Source organism: Lathyrus oleraceus, chromosome 3, assembly GCF_024323335.1.
Source record: "Lathyrus oleraceus cultivar Zhongwan6 chromosome 3, CAAS_Psat_ZW6_1.0, whole genome shotgun sequence".
Lineage (NCBI taxonomy): Eukaryota > Viridiplantae > Streptophyta > Magnoliopsida > Fabales > Fabaceae > Lathyrus > Lathyrus oleraceus.
In genome coordinates this window covers 250,205,324-250,221,321 of record NC_066581.1, presented here as the reverse complement: position 1 = coordinate 250,221,321, position 15,998 = coordinate 250,205,324, and the positions used below count along the sequence as shown (strand labels likewise).

Sequence of the window (15,998 nt, the reverse complement as noted above, 5' to 3'; positions counted from 1 at the left end):
TGTGGAACATGGGGGCATTTCGATCGGACCAGTCATTAAATTTTTGTCAATCTCATGTAACTTTTATTATATCATGAATAATTTTTTTTTAATATTATATTTCATTATTTATTATTATTATTTTTTAAATTAAAAATTAAAAAAATATAAAGGTGTATGCGCCAGATGAATTGACGCATACACCAAAGTCCATGCATAACCGTCATGGTTGCTAGCGCCTCCATCCAATGCTTTAAAAGCATGCGCTGACACCATTTGTTCAAAACTGATGCGCCAGTTTATCGGACGCATTTGTTTTTAAAGGTGGTTATTTTAAAAATTTGTTTAAAATATTGATTATTTTAGATTTTTTTTTTAAAAACAGTGGTTATTTAAAAAAAAATCAATTATAATTATTATTATTATTATTATTATTATTATTATTATAAAGTTGAAAAAGCTTAGTTAACACTCTTGGTGATGTCGGCTTGGAGATCAACTTTTGTCCTATTCGTGTGACTAGTGTTACTAATACATGAGAAAAAATAAAACTCACATTTAATTAAAAAATAAAACATAATAATTTGATTAAATATATTTTTTTGTATTTATTGAAAGTTAATTTTATAGAAAGATATAATTTTTTTAATTAGTTATTGGTTATAGAGAGAGAATAACTTAAAGGAGAAATTTTTGATATAATTTTGTAAGTGTGGTTTTTAATATTTTCATTTAATATAGTTTAAGGAGTGAAAATATGAAAAAAATTGTATATGTGTATAAGAAAATTATGTACTTATAATATATTTATTGGAAAATAGTAAAAATTAAATCTAAGAAATTCTAAACTTTTTGCATTTTTCATTTAATTTTTTTAAGAAAAATTGAATTAAATTTTTCTCTCTTATAATTTGAGCAAAATATATTTGTCTATCTTGCTTATATTTTAGGATGAGGAAGTATTATCGGGTTGAATGTATTCTCGTGCCTAAAAATAACTTAAAATGCCATAAATGGAATCATCAAATGTGGCATGCATAAAGTATTAAAGGGTTGTCAAAGCATTACATCAAAAATTCAAAATAGAAGAAAAAACTTGTATGTTTCATCATCCATCGTGCAAGTTCAAATTTGATTTCAAGTTTGAAGTGTTTAGAATTGATTTTGGATCTATAGAATTAACTTTAATAAATCTGATCACTCTCAAGTATAATTGAATATACTCTTTCTCTGTGCCGACCTAAAATATTTCGAGGTCCTGATCTAATATTTCATGTTGAATTTTAATAAAAAAATATTAAAAAAAATTAAAATTTTATTTAAATTATAAATAATATTAAAAGATATAATAAAAAATGATTATAAAAATATAATATTTTAGTCTTGAATAAGATTATGGTAGAATCGAACTTATGATCATAAAAAAACATTGATACACTTTCATCAGGTCAATAGATAAACATCTTACCTATATTTAATAAACAACCTATATAATAGATATTTAATATTTGAGGCCCCCAAATTTTTGAGACTCTATGCGGTGGCACACTTCGCACACCCACAGAACCCGACCCTATTTATAAGTGATTCTATTTAAAATATTTTTGTAACTTTTAAAACTCTAGACAAGAAATTTGGTTAAAGTCTTATATGGTTGACCCTAGGTTTTTAACTAATCTAAATCGTTGACAACTCCGATTAATCCTAATAATATCTTATAAACAATTTTAATGCTAATATTGTCTTTTCCAACTGGACAACTCCGATTTTTTTTAAAGGAGTTTATCTTTTCCTCCATTGCTATCACCTATATTTCTTGAATATATGGTTTGTAATAATGTAAATTGCAATTCATTACGATAATAATTCGAAACTAGAATAGTTTTGTTGCTGCAGACATAAAAACACTTGGTTAAATTGAGTAAATAAAGATCATATTCATTGTTATCTGATTGATGACTCATTTTATTTTATTTCTTATTAATGTTTTTAACTAACATCAATTAACTTCATTATCGTTAAAAATTAACTACCCTTCTATCTTCTATTTTGATGTATGCCTCCACTTCTTATTGAGTTGGATCAGATGGAATTAATGAGTCCTCATAAATATCATTCTCCTTTTTTACCATTGTGTTTTAATTTTCATAAATCATCCCATAATATTGATTTTTAAGAATAATTTAATTGAAATCTATTGACCGTATAAAAGAATTTTACACAATCAGTAAATTATAACCGTTGGATATTGAGACATGTTTAACTTTTATTTTTAAAATCTATAAAATAATACAAACAGGTGATAGTGATGAATCGACGGTGTAAAACTTTTTACACTGACAGTAAAATTTTTTTTTAACGAATCCCTCCTTCCTATAATATTTAGTGTTTTTAATTCAATATGATCTTTTTCTAATATATCATAAATTGTTGATCAAGGTTTGAATAAGATCAAATGCTCGTCATGGAAGCGGAACGAAGGAAGTTTGAAAGCTAATTTTTTTCTCTCAAAAGGATCAAGAGGAGGATTTCATTCTTTGTATGAATCGATAGTCGGTGGTTGAGGGTGGTTGAGATTGACTGCTTGGCCGATCCTTGTGCAAATTTGGCCCTTATCTCACTTCCTTCAACTTACTTGGCAAATCAATATAGGATTGTCTTATGGATGGTTATTTTTGTGGTGATAGTTGTTATTATTATATTTAGTTTTTGGAATTTGATTACTTTAATTTAGTGATTAGAATTCATAATTTTATAGGTGGCTTCCTACATCTTTCAAAATAACTATTAATTCAACTGAATTATTAGCTTAGTTTCTTTTTATTTTATATTTTTAAAAGAAACATAAATACTCTTGCTATTATTTTATAGTGTTTTAGTATTTATGAAAAATTTTACTCCCTTTTGCTTAAAAAAACACAAACATGAATCTATTATAAAGAATTGTGATTTTTTCATTAAAATAAATAATTATTTTCATGAAAATTGAACACAAAGCTACTACAAATATTAAACTTTGGTTTATCAATTTATTAATAAAACAGAGATCTCAGTGGCATGCTTATCCTAATAAAATAAGTTCACCCTAGATACTTCTCTCTCTATCTATATATATATATATATATATATATATATATATATATATATATATATATATATATATATATATATATATATATATATATATATATATATATATATATATAAAAGGTTTTCCACCTCTCACAAAAGCTTTCAACCAATAATATTACAAGTTATAAATTATTTTTTATAAAGTTATATATATATATATATATATATATATATATATATATATATATATATATATATATATATATATATATATATATATATATATACTTCTAAGAGAATATCTTTTATCTTTTTGTACTTTTATGTTTGCATTATTCCAAATATATTTTCACCATCTAAAGTCTAGACAAAGAGTTTAACGTCCAATAAACACTTGCATTTTATGTTTCTCCTTCTAAATAAAATAAATAAATAGATTAATTATCAAATAAAAAATATAAAAAAATAATAAACGTGAAACCCTGAACTGAAAAATATCTAGTTCTGAAAGGCAGGCGGTAATCTTCTTCATAGTAGAAGCCGTCACTTACTAAATCACCCCTCCAAGCCACGCAACGCTCACCCCACCTCACAACTTGTGCACAATTTTCCATTAAACCAGTAGCCGCTATATTTTTCTTCTCTATCCCAAATTTTTCTCATATTCTCCTAAATCAGTAACTAAATCACAAAACTAACCTGAAGAACGACATAGTTAGTTGAGAGATTTCACACTCGAGTCAAAACCCTAACTAACCAGCGATTCTCCATAACTGATGTCGGCGATGGTTTGACGGTTGCATCCGCGGTGGTTGCGGAAAACTCCGGTCGTGTGGCAGTGAAAATTCTTTTTGACGGTAGTGATCTCGACGGAACAGAAGGTTGCCGTTCCGGAACAGTTTCAACCGAACGGTGTACTTGATCTACACACTTTGCTGATTTTGATGGTGAGTATGTGTAATTTCTGGATTTTGAGATCCATTTCGTGAAGTTCCCGCAGTGTGATAATAACACTGTTTTGTTTTCTTCTTGGAAGTTATTTGATCCCTCTGAAATCCTGAACCTTCATGCTCATTTTTTCTAAAGGAAAAAGTATATATCTAATATAGCTGTAAGCCATTTTTAGTACATAGCCGAATTGTATATGATGTGAATAGACAATATTTTCCGATGATTTCGTTTTGAATTGTGCTAAATTTATTAAAGTTATTCTTGGAGTGCAGGGATTATATATCATGAGTTATACACTTACACTGTCATCATTCCAGTGTGGGTAAGTAAGTTCATGCCCTTTTACTCTTACTTTTCCTTTTAAGTTTTATACAGGACATAACATTTGAAGCCTATACCCTGTTCATAAACATTGCTTTGAATTGTAATGCTATTGTTGGGTTTGTGTATATTGCTTGATTTGAATAATCCAGGTTGATCCTCTAGAAGATACTTGTATTTTACTAGCTGAAGTTTTTAATAGTTTTTTTACTTATGTTATTATTTGGAAAGAACAAATTATGGTTTATGTATCATTGTAAAGAATTTCATTTCCATGTACTCATAGTATTAATATATTTTTACACATATGTGGAATCATAACTCTCAAGTTAGATATTATAGAAAATCATATTATTACATGTCTTCGTGATGTTTGTGCAAAACTATTTCATACTATTAGTGTATGGTATTAATTAAACCTAAAACCCTAATGCAAAGTTGAATGTAGGAGTGTGAGTCAACAAGCTAAATGGCCTGTAGTAGCCGGAATCCTCTTGTTGTTGGGCGTGTAATAGGGGATATATTAGACCCATTTGAAAGTTCTATTCCTCTCCAAATTACCTACGGAAATAGGAATGTTTCCAATGGTTGTGAGCTTAAACCTTCTCAAGTTGCCAATCAACCTCAAGTGAGTATTGGTGGAAATGACCCCATGATCTACTACACCCTGGTAAATTACATTAGATACATATATTCATATGGAAAATGCTCTTGGAGCATTGTTTAAGCAACTAAAAATATTCGCTTGGATCTCACATGAAATATTTATTTGAATATATATATATATATATATATATATATATATATATATATATATATATATATATATATATATATATATATATATATATATATATATATATATATATATATATAAAAATTACAGTTTTGATTAGTCATATGTGTAAAAAAAATTACAACATCGATTATATACAAACTAAATGCATTTCAAATTTCTAACTTAATTATTTTTAATTTCTCTATTCTACTGAAGGTGTTGGTAGATCCTGATGCACCTAGCCCAAGTTACCCCAGTTTTAGGGAGTACCTTCATTGGTGAGTAAATCACCCGGCTTACAACTGAACATCATATATGGGATATTTTTGTTGAATAATACTGTAACTAACAGTTTTCTCTAAATGGATTTTAGGATGGTGACTGATATTCCAGCAACTACCGGGGCTAGTTTTGGTATGTACATTATTTTCATACTCCATGGGTCAAATAGTTGGTAGTATACATGAATTAAAAGTTTATTAAAAAAGTTATAAGTATATAATGGATAATACAATGGATAAAGTTATAAGTATATAATGGATAATACAATGGATAATTATCTTGATAGTAATAAGTTTTCATTTTATTTTATGTTTGAGGTAAGCTCAAATATGATAATAGTACTACTATTATATAATGAGATTAAGAGTCACTTTGATAATGGTCATAATTAGAAATAAACTACTATAATTGTATTATAGTATATTTTAATTTAGTTTTGATAAGAGAGAAATATACTTATAATTAAAAGTTGACTTGAAGATGGCATAACTTATAAACAATATAATATGATTAAGAAAATCATTGGGTTATCTAAAAAAATAATAATATGATTATCTATAAAAAAAATATGATTAAGAGAATCATTGATTATCTATAAAAAAATATAATTAAGAAATAATTGATTATCTATATAAAATATATTTTAAAATTAAATATATTTAAAAATAAAAAATTAAAATTTAATAAAATATAATTAAAGTAAAATTTAAAAGTCATATATTAAATTTTAAATATTTAAAAATAAAACAATAATAACAAAATATTAAAAAATATTTGATTTTTTTGTACCAGTTTAATATAAATTTCGTGCAAAATTTTCAGTTATATAAAACATATATATTTCGTGCAAAAATTTGAAACTCCTTGTTTAGTAATGTCAATTTATTCATTTTTAAATTTTTTATATAATAATAGTATTTTTTTAATAGACATGATTTATAGGATAATAGTTTTCAATTCATTGGTGGATTTTGTTATATAAATATGCATTTGATATATATATATATATATATATATATATATATATATATATATATATATATATATATATATATATATATATATATATATATATATATATATATATATATATATATATATATATATATATATATATATATATATATATATATATATATATATATATATATATATATATATATATATATATATATATATATATATATATATATATATATATATATATATATATATATATATATATATATATATATATATATATATATATATATATATATATATATATATATATATATATATATATATATATATATATATATATATATATATATATATAATAAATGTAATTTAGCAATAAGTTATAACATATTCACTTCCCCTCTTTATTATTGGTCATATTAAATGTGTTTGAAATTGAATAATATATTTCAAGTATGTTAAAATTACATACATTAATCTCTTAATATAAGACTTTTTTAATCTAACAGGCCTAACTAACGGATTAAAATCCCGAATATAAATTACTACTAATAGTAATAAAAATAACGTATTTACAATACTCCCTCTCTAGCTGATGAATGAATATTTATCTTTCCTAGCTTGAAAATAATTTTTTCCAAGTTATTGTTGTTCAGTCCCTTAGTTAGAAGATCTGCAACGTTGTCTTGAGAAGAAACATATGGAGTGCAAATAAGAGCACGATCTAACTTTTCTTTGATGAATTGTTTGTCAACTTCAATATGTTTGGTTCTATCATGTTGCACTAGATTATGGGCTATGCTAATAGCAAATTTATTATCACAATAAAGTCCCATTGATTCATCTCTCTTTATCTTCAAGTCTTCTAATATCATTTTCAGCCAAAGTAGTTCACATATCCCTTGTGATATTGCTCTAAATTCTACTTCAGCACTAGTTCTAGATATAACACTTTATTTTTTACTCTTCCAAGTCACAAATACTCAAGAAAGTACAATATCTTGTAGTCGATCTTCTATCCATAATTGACCATGCATAGTCATCATCAATATATGCTTCAAGACATACACTTCCATTTTGTTCAAACAAAATTCATCTACTTGGAGTTCCTTTTAAATATTGCACAATCCATATCGCAGCTTGTAAATGAATCTCCTTATGTTTGTGCATGAATTAGATGACTAAGCTTACAACAAAAACAACATCTGGTATAGTATGTGATAGGTATATAAATTTTCCGACTAATCTTTGATAAATAGAGTATGATCTCCTTGACTTTGTTTAAAGCCCAAACCTATCATAACTTTGGTGAATCTTACAAACCACACTCGTAGTAATTGATTTAGCCCATATAAAGCTTTTTATTTTTAAAATTGCACATAATTTTTGTGGTAGTAAGTTCACAATACCCAGGAGGTACATCCATATAGATCTCTTCATCAAGTTCTCCATGAAGGAAGGCATTTTCACATCAAATTGATGTAAATTCCAATTGTAATTAGCTGCTAAAGATAATGTCACCCTTACGATATTCATTTTAGCAATTGAAGCAAATGTCTCTGAGTAATCTACTCCATAAGTTCGGGTGAATCCTTTAGTAACCAATCTTGCCTTGTACCTCTCAATAGATCCATCAAATTGTATTTTATGGTGTATACCCATCTGCACCCTACATGTTACTTTCTATTTGGTAGAGAAACCAATTTCCAAGTATTGTTTTTACTCAGTGCCTCCATCTCTAAGTCCATGACTTGTTTCCATTTCCTGTCAGACAATGCCTCAGATAAAGAGTTTGGTATTGTTATAGTGTTTATAATTGTGAGGAATGCTTTTTGAGTGGGTCAAAAATGCTCAAAAATTAGGTAGTTGGATATAGGGTAACGTGGCTTTTTAGTACATGTGTTGGTATATTTTCTAAGGGAAATTGGAAGATATAACTCATTGTAGTGTGGTGGTAGTATTGAGTTGGATTTTGTTTCTTATTCATTAGAAAATTCAAAAATTGAATCACTAGTGCTTGAAGGGCCGAGAGAAGTTACCTCATGTAATGTCGGATCAAATTCTTGGATATGAGTGGATTCAAGAATGTTCTTCTTTCTTGTATATACTAAATTCTTTCCAAATCTTACTTCAATTTCAACATTTCCATTTTTTCCAGAATCAAGTTCTTTCTCAACATTGTCACCACTAGTTTTAGCCTCAACTTATGGTTGGAAAGTAAGGTCTGGAAGTAGAGGAGACTTATCTTCCTAACTTATATTCTCCCCCTGAAGATGAGTTTGAAGGAAGTAATTTTCTTGTTCATGGAATGTGACATCTCGGGAGACAAAGTATTTATGAGATGGTGAATGATAACATTTGTAACCCTTTTTGGGTAGAAGAGTGTCCTATAAAGACACATTTTAACGCTCTAGGATCAACTTCCCCTCTACCATGACTATGGATATGGACAAATGATGTACACCCAAATATTCTAGGGGTCAGATTATTTAAAGTAGACACATCAAGATAGAATAAGGATAAAACTTCCATAGGGGTTTTGGAGGCAATGACAGTAGTGGTAAACGATTAATGAGATATGATGTAGTTAAAACAACCTCACCCCAATATTTCTAAGGAACTTTATTTTGGAATATCATAGCACACCTTTGATTTAATAAGTTCCAATTCTTTCTCCCAACAATCCCATTTTGTTGAGGGGTTTTAACACAAGAAGACTCGTGAGTAATACTTTCTTTTTGGCAGAAAGAGTTAAGACCATGGTTAAAGTAATATTTGGCATTATCGGACCTAATTCTCTTAATACTCACACCAAACTGATTTTTAACCATAGAGAAGAAGTGAAGAAACACATAACAAACTTCAAATTTTTGTTTTAACAAGTAGACTCAAGTAACACGGGTGCAATCATTAATAAATGTTACTAACCAACGAGCACCTGATATATTTGGAACAATCGATGTACCCCAAAGACAGTATGAGTTAAGTAAAATGGAAAAATACTCATTTAATTACTTATTTAAAAAGAGACACGCTTGTGTTTAGCAAGTTAACACACCTCACAACAAAGACTATCAACATCTAAACTTTTAAGTAATGAAGAAAATAATTGTTTTATGACTCTAGATGATGAATGACCAAGGCGACAATGATACAGAAGGACCTTCTCCCTGTTGATTTTAATTGATTGTGAATAAAAGTTGTTGTTGAGTATATTTGGAGGAATATTTTGGTTATCCAAGTAATAAATGTCATTCCATTCTCTACCATTTCCAATTGTCTTCCCTGAACTCTTGTCTTAAAAAACACAAGTATTGTTATAAAAAACAATATTACATGATATGTCAATTGTGAGTTATTGTATGGAAATTAGGCTAGTGGATAATTTGGGAATACGAATAACATTTCCAAGGATTATAGATGAGCTTATTTAGATATCTTCTTGCCCAACTATAATTATAAGGGTACCATCTACAGTGAATATTTTTCTGTTGCTAGTATATGGTGAATAAGTAGAAAAGTGTGTGGGCAAAGGTGTCATGTGGTCGGTGGCTCTAGAATCTAGTATCCAATATTGGTTAAAGGGTTTATCTAAGGCATTAAATCCAAAAGAAAATTGAGACTTACCAAGAGGAAGTGAAAATAAAAACTTATCTGAATGTACATGTTGGTTTCTCTAACTTACTAAGAAGGGATCTCAGCCTCTCTACTTCATCTTCATTGAGTTAAACAAATTCTCCTTCTGACATATGATGGATGTCATGCGAATGTGTCTGACTCAATAGAATAAAAAAAACAAGAAAATAGTTGTAAAGAGGCCTGCAATCTTCAACTGGTTTTTTTAATGAATAATGCCTTGGTGATGAACAGTGTCACACGATGAACATTATTTCCGCAATGAACAATATTTTTCATCTATGAACGGTACCACATGTATGATGAACAGTGTTGCGGGTTGAACAATATTTCTATTTGCGGTGAACAATGTTTATTTACCTAAACCTCCACAAAGATTGCGGTAATGGTTTTGAAAAAAGAACCGCAATTAAATCGGCCAGGGTTTTGGAAAAGAACAACAATTAAGATAGTTAAGGTATTTTTATACGGAAGTGAAACCCTCTAGAACGAGAGCTTGTAATACCATTTTTGAAATTGAATAATATATTCAAGTATATTAAAATTACAAACACTAATCTCTTTATATAAGACTATTGTAATCTAATTGGCCTAACTAATGGATTAAAAACCCAAATATAAATTACTACTACTAATAGTGAAAATAACTTATTTACAACAAAATGGTATCACATTGTTGTAAATAAATAGATCAATTTTCTCACATGCATCCTCCCTCATTTACTTTTTCCACATGTTGTTTATTGTGGCTTGAGAAGACATTTTTATTCCACCTTTCTTAAACATATTGGTGGTGTTCTCAAATCTCTTGACTTTTTCTTTTTCTAACAAAGTTAGACGATCCACCAACACCACTAGGATCTTTAATGACATAAAAGTTCGACTTCTTAATCATCATATTGGTGGTGTTCCCAAATCTCTTGACTATTTGAAGTCATTTACATGAACGTATAATCTAAAGAGAAAAATTAAAAATTAAGTTAAATGAAGTCATTTACACGAATGCATAATCTAAAGAGAAAAAGAGAAAAAATAAGGAATAAAGAATAAAGAAATAACAAATAAGTGAAAGAATGGAAAGAAATAAATAAATAAAGGAGTAACAAATGGAGGAAATGTAATAAGAGTGATACAAACCTAAAGTGAAAAACAATATGGTATTGTTATAGTATATTTTATGTTGCTATAGTATTATGAAAATATTATATTTTATGTTGCTATAGTATTATGAAAATTAAAAATATAGTAATGATTAACACTCTATTATCATTCTATACAAAATTATTCTTTTAAAAAAATATCAAATATTTTTCTATAATTTTAAAAAAAATCGTTTGTGAAAGTCGTCCCCTCCCCTCCCCTCCAAACATCCAAACATAGCCTAATGGTAAATCTAAAACAAAGAGTTATATAAGGTATTGTTATATACGGAAGAAATGTCTTAAGGAAACAAAATTGTAGTTAAGGAAATAAATTATAAATATAAAATAGTACTTTCTCCGGTCTTAAATATAAGAAGAAGAAAATTGTTGGTCTTAAATATAAGTAAAAGACATCCATAATTATTATGTTCAATACCACTATTTTGAATATATCCCAACTTTTTTTTTCTTCACATTTTCATGTTTTTAATAATTTTTAAAGTTAAATAGGGATAAAATTTTAAAAAATGATTTAAATACATTCAAACATTTTTTTAAAAGGTGAGTTTTTTTTATAAAGTTGCTTATATTTAAAATCGGAGGGAATAGTGTTTATTTCTACTTCATAATTGTAACTAATGAAACAACTTTTAGAAATAAAGCAATTTTGATACCACATAAATACATACCGTGATGGAACGTCGTTGAATTGTGATTTTCTACTTTGTTTTACAAGTTTAGGATAGGATAGTCCATTTATTTTACCAGTCACATAATGGGAAACACTATGATCATTACCAAGAACACTGGTCATGCAGGGTATGAAGTAAAGTATTGGAATTTTATGAGATAGCAAGTTTTTTCATTTTTTTAAAAATAATTGTTATTCCGTTTTATAATGACTGATTCATTTAAAATAAAAAAGTATTTTAAAATAAATGAACAATTTTAATTTCTAATTCATATTTTTATTCTACAGTGTAATTAATATTCCCTCCATCTCATAATAAGTATTCGTTCATTTGAAATAAAAAAGTGTCCCGAAATAAATGAACCATTTGCTCATTTTTAAGTGTCTATTTGGTTAATTATTTTGATTTTTAAATTAGTTATTTTAATTTTCAAATATCTTTTTCATTAATGAATGTTTATATGAAATTACAAACAAACATTGCATTTGGTATGCATTATTAACTTTAATACTCTTTAGTATATAAGAGTGATAAAGCAAACTACATTTAAAATCAAAATATTTGTGTATCCAATTTTGTTCTCTGAATTTGTATATTTCATTGCTATTTTATTTATAAGTGTTTTATTTGTTAAGCAATTTTTTAAACTAAATTTTAAAAAAATTATGTAAGAGAACTAAATTTAATCAACTATAAAGACATGTTTAAATACCTAATTAACATATTATTAAATTTTAATAAGGTATAATCAATTAAGTCTAGATCTAGTGTTCTGTCTAAATAATATAATTTAGATCTAGTGCTTAGTCTAACAGTTAAGAAATATGGTTGAGTCTAACTCATCCTTGCAAAATTAGTTTATAGGGTGAGAATTACATCCATTTATAAAGACGTGTTCATGTTATATATTGATCGAAGTGAGATTCTTAATACCATAACCAATGCAGTATAGATCTAGTGCTTGATTGTAGGATTGTACGATTTTACATGTCATTGGTATAAGAACATACTACGATCAAGACTGAATATTTAATTTGTCATTCATTAGGCTCGTGTGGGTCGTTATGATCTTTTATTGGCGATCTTATTTAAGATCACATGTTTGACTACATTAGACATAACTTTTGTAAAATGAGAGGTCCCAATATTTATAAACACATTGCATTGCTTTATATTTATTTTGTTGGACTTGATCTATGAATATAAATTCAGTTGTTATCTTATTTTTGTCAATAATTAAGATTAGTTTGAGAATGATTTGTTATTGAATTGAAATACTAATAGTTATAAAATCGCCTATATATTCCTTTAAAATAGTGATTACTAATGCCACATATGAGTTCACTATAATGTGACAAATACTAATAAGAATGACTCCAATAACAACCAAAGTTACTTCACCAAATAATAGGGATTATTCTAACAAATAGAAACTCAAACAGAACAAATACTATTTTATCATTCTCTCCTTAAACCGAGCCCTCAGTTTTCTATGTGTATTTGATAGACTCTCATCAAACTTCACATTTTAAGAAAAAATTTCAATTTGAGAGGCTTGGTCATCACATGAGCAACTTGTTCTTGGGTTCCACAATAAATTAACTCCACAATTCTCTTTTTGTAAGATGACACAAAAATTAGAAATGAACATCTATGTGTTTGCAGTGTTTGTTTAACACATGATTCTTAGAGAGGTTGATTGTTAAACTATTGTCACAAAACATGATAATAATACAAAAATTTTGACAAAAAAAAACAATGTGTATTTAAACTTTACCTATTAATTAGCTATTTCTTAGTTTGTGACATAACCATAAAAGATATGTGTGTATATAAAAACATACTACTAATAACTAGTAATTATATGTAAGCTAATTGTGGTTTTAACTGATATGCATAGGTAATGAGGTTGTAAGTTATGAAAAGCCACACCCCAACTTAGGGATTCATCGTTTGGTGTTTGTATTATTACGTCAGCGGTGTAGACAAATAGTCTATGCTCCGGGATGGCGACAAAATTTTAATACAAGAGAATTTGTTGAACTTTACAATCTTGAATTGCCAGTTGCTGCTGTGTTCTTCAATTGTCAAAGGGAAGCTGGATCTGGAGGAAGAACCTTTCGATAAATTAGCTTTATTTTAATGCAAGCTTAGTTGATAAATCCTACAAGAAAAACTCATAGATGTTATAGATATATATACAAACACAATCATGAGGGTGACATGTACTACATCAATAATGCTAATATTTGCCAACAATAAAGATGGTTGTTTGGACTTTGGATTCTATGAAGATTGAAAGCCTTTTCTTTGAAGGACTCATAATTAAATTTTTGAGGTTTTGTAAAATATATATGTTGTATACCCACTTTACTAGAAATAATATTCTTAACAATTACTGGTAATAAATAAAATTCACTTGTATGATCAATCAAGAAGAGAATGGCATTGTTGGTGGATTTTTGATGTGGGTTGCTGAGTGAGATGTGCATGGTTCATAACTGTTATTACTAGTGCATGGTATATGATTCCAGATTATGCAGAGTCACACCAGTTCGGAAACGTTGTAAGATCCAGAAAATCAATACGCAGTATTTTCGAGTGTGCTTACATTGTATTTGCAACACAAGAACATCTTATATTTTTTTCTCAAACACTGGTGAATGTGAATCACTTGAATTCAAGGTTTTGATTTTGGCCTCGAGGATAATTTGGAATGCATGAAAGAGATAAAATATTTTGTAATGTTTGTGTTTGGAATATATATGTGATGTTGGTGATTTTTTTTGTAGTGGCTTTGGTTGTTTGTCTAGTTTTTTATTTTTGCTTGCTTTAATGTGTATGCAGTTCCATCCAGAATATGAACTGCTTGGGTGGTCATTATACATTTATATATTATTTTGTATTTTCAAAAATAAAATCACTTACTTAAAGAATATTAATTTTAGATAAAGTGAAATGTATAATTAAATAATGGGGCATACAAATAACTCCAAATAGTTAATAAGCTTTTTAAAAAATGTTTTGCTTACATGGGGAGAATCTTATTTGACATCTCAAATAGAATTTAGGCTCACTCCAATAAAACAAGATTCACCACGCTTTAATGTTTAGATTTCCCACCCCTACAATCTACATCATGAAGAATTAAAAAGAAGATAAAAGTGACTAACTTTTTCTTTATAAACAATATTCTTTTCAATAAGTACAAAGTGATACTCCAATTCGATATAGTTCATTAAAGATACTATTTTTGTATCAATGCAAGGTGAGGGAAAAGATAAATGAGGGAGGGTATCAATGAAGGTGAGGAAAATTATATGTGAGAGAGGGAAAGTCTATAAGGAATTGTGTCTTCCTTTCTTTGGTTCTCTTTCAAAGGGTTTTTTGAAAGGAAAGAAAGTTTATTATGGAGTCCACTTTAAAAAAGCTTTGGAAAGAAATAGATATAATTGAGCATTTACGTAGAAATTGGATATTCATCATTTTAAGTGTAGTTTTTAAGATAAAAACAAAACATTAGTTTTTTTATTAGTAATGTTTTAAAGTTCACCGAATTTCATCCCTTAAATTATTATTAAAATTTCATATTAAATTAATAGATATAAATATATTGTTAGTATTTTGAGTTTAAAAGTATTCAATAAATAAATTTTGATCATTTGTTTTTAAATAAATAAAGTATTTTAATGATATGTTTTATATATAAAATATTGACGTAATTTGTTTTATTATGTATTTATTTCAAGTGAAAAATAATTAAAGTAATTTGAGTTTTTTTATTTAATTTAAAATAATGTCATTTTTTATTTCATTTTAAATATTCATGTCTTCCTTTCCTTTCACTCAAAACAAACAACTAAGAATTTATAATTTTTCACTAATTTTCTACTCACTCACATTCATCTAATATTCTTTTCTCCTATTTTTCTCTTTTCAGTTTCTTTTCTCATTCAAACAAATAGTCCAAGAAACTCTAAATAAATTGTACTATACTTTTTTTTAATGTTTATCTTTTTTGTCTTTTAAAATTGTTATTTTTTTTAAAAACTTTAAACATATCATTAGAATTTACAATTTTAGAGCATATATTTTAAGTGTTGAGATTCTAGAATTATGAACTCTAAATTTTAAAATCTGTAAGTATATAATATGCGTAAGAGAGGGAGAGATGGGAGGAGAGAC

The 15,998-nt window shown here is 27.1% G+C and overlaps 1 protein-coding gene across 14 annotated transcripts; it reads left to right on the top strand.

Annotated features, from left to right (window-relative positions):
- Window positions 1-3,536: 3,536 nt before the first annotated feature.
- On the top strand, window positions 3,537-14,244 carry LOC127126689 (protein FLOWERING LOCUS T). 14 transcript variants are annotated; one of them, XM_051055654.1, is made up of 7 exons: window positions 3,541-3,998; window positions 4,088-4,162; window positions 4,275-4,324; window positions 4,762-4,993; window positions 5,318-5,379; window positions 5,475-5,515; window positions 13,714-14,128. In XM_051055654.1, the coding sequence occupies exons 4-7, from the start codon at window positions 4,793-4,795 to the stop codon at window positions 13,938-13,940; spliced, it is 531 nt and encodes a 176-aa protein (XP_050911611.1). In that variant the 5' UTR covers window positions 3,541-3,998; window positions 4,088-4,162; window positions 4,275-4,324; window positions 4,762-4,792; the 3' UTR covers window positions 13,941-14,128. The 14 variants fall into 14 exon arrangements, with proteins under 14 accessions (XP_050911616.1, XP_050911611.1, XP_050911609.1 ...); XM_051055652.1 differs by having other exon boundaries at window positions 4,275-4,328; window positions 4,772-4,993; XM_051055646.1 differs by having other exon boundaries at window positions 3,542-3,998; window positions 4,772-4,993.
- Window positions 14,245-15,998: the final 1,754 nt, after the last annotated feature.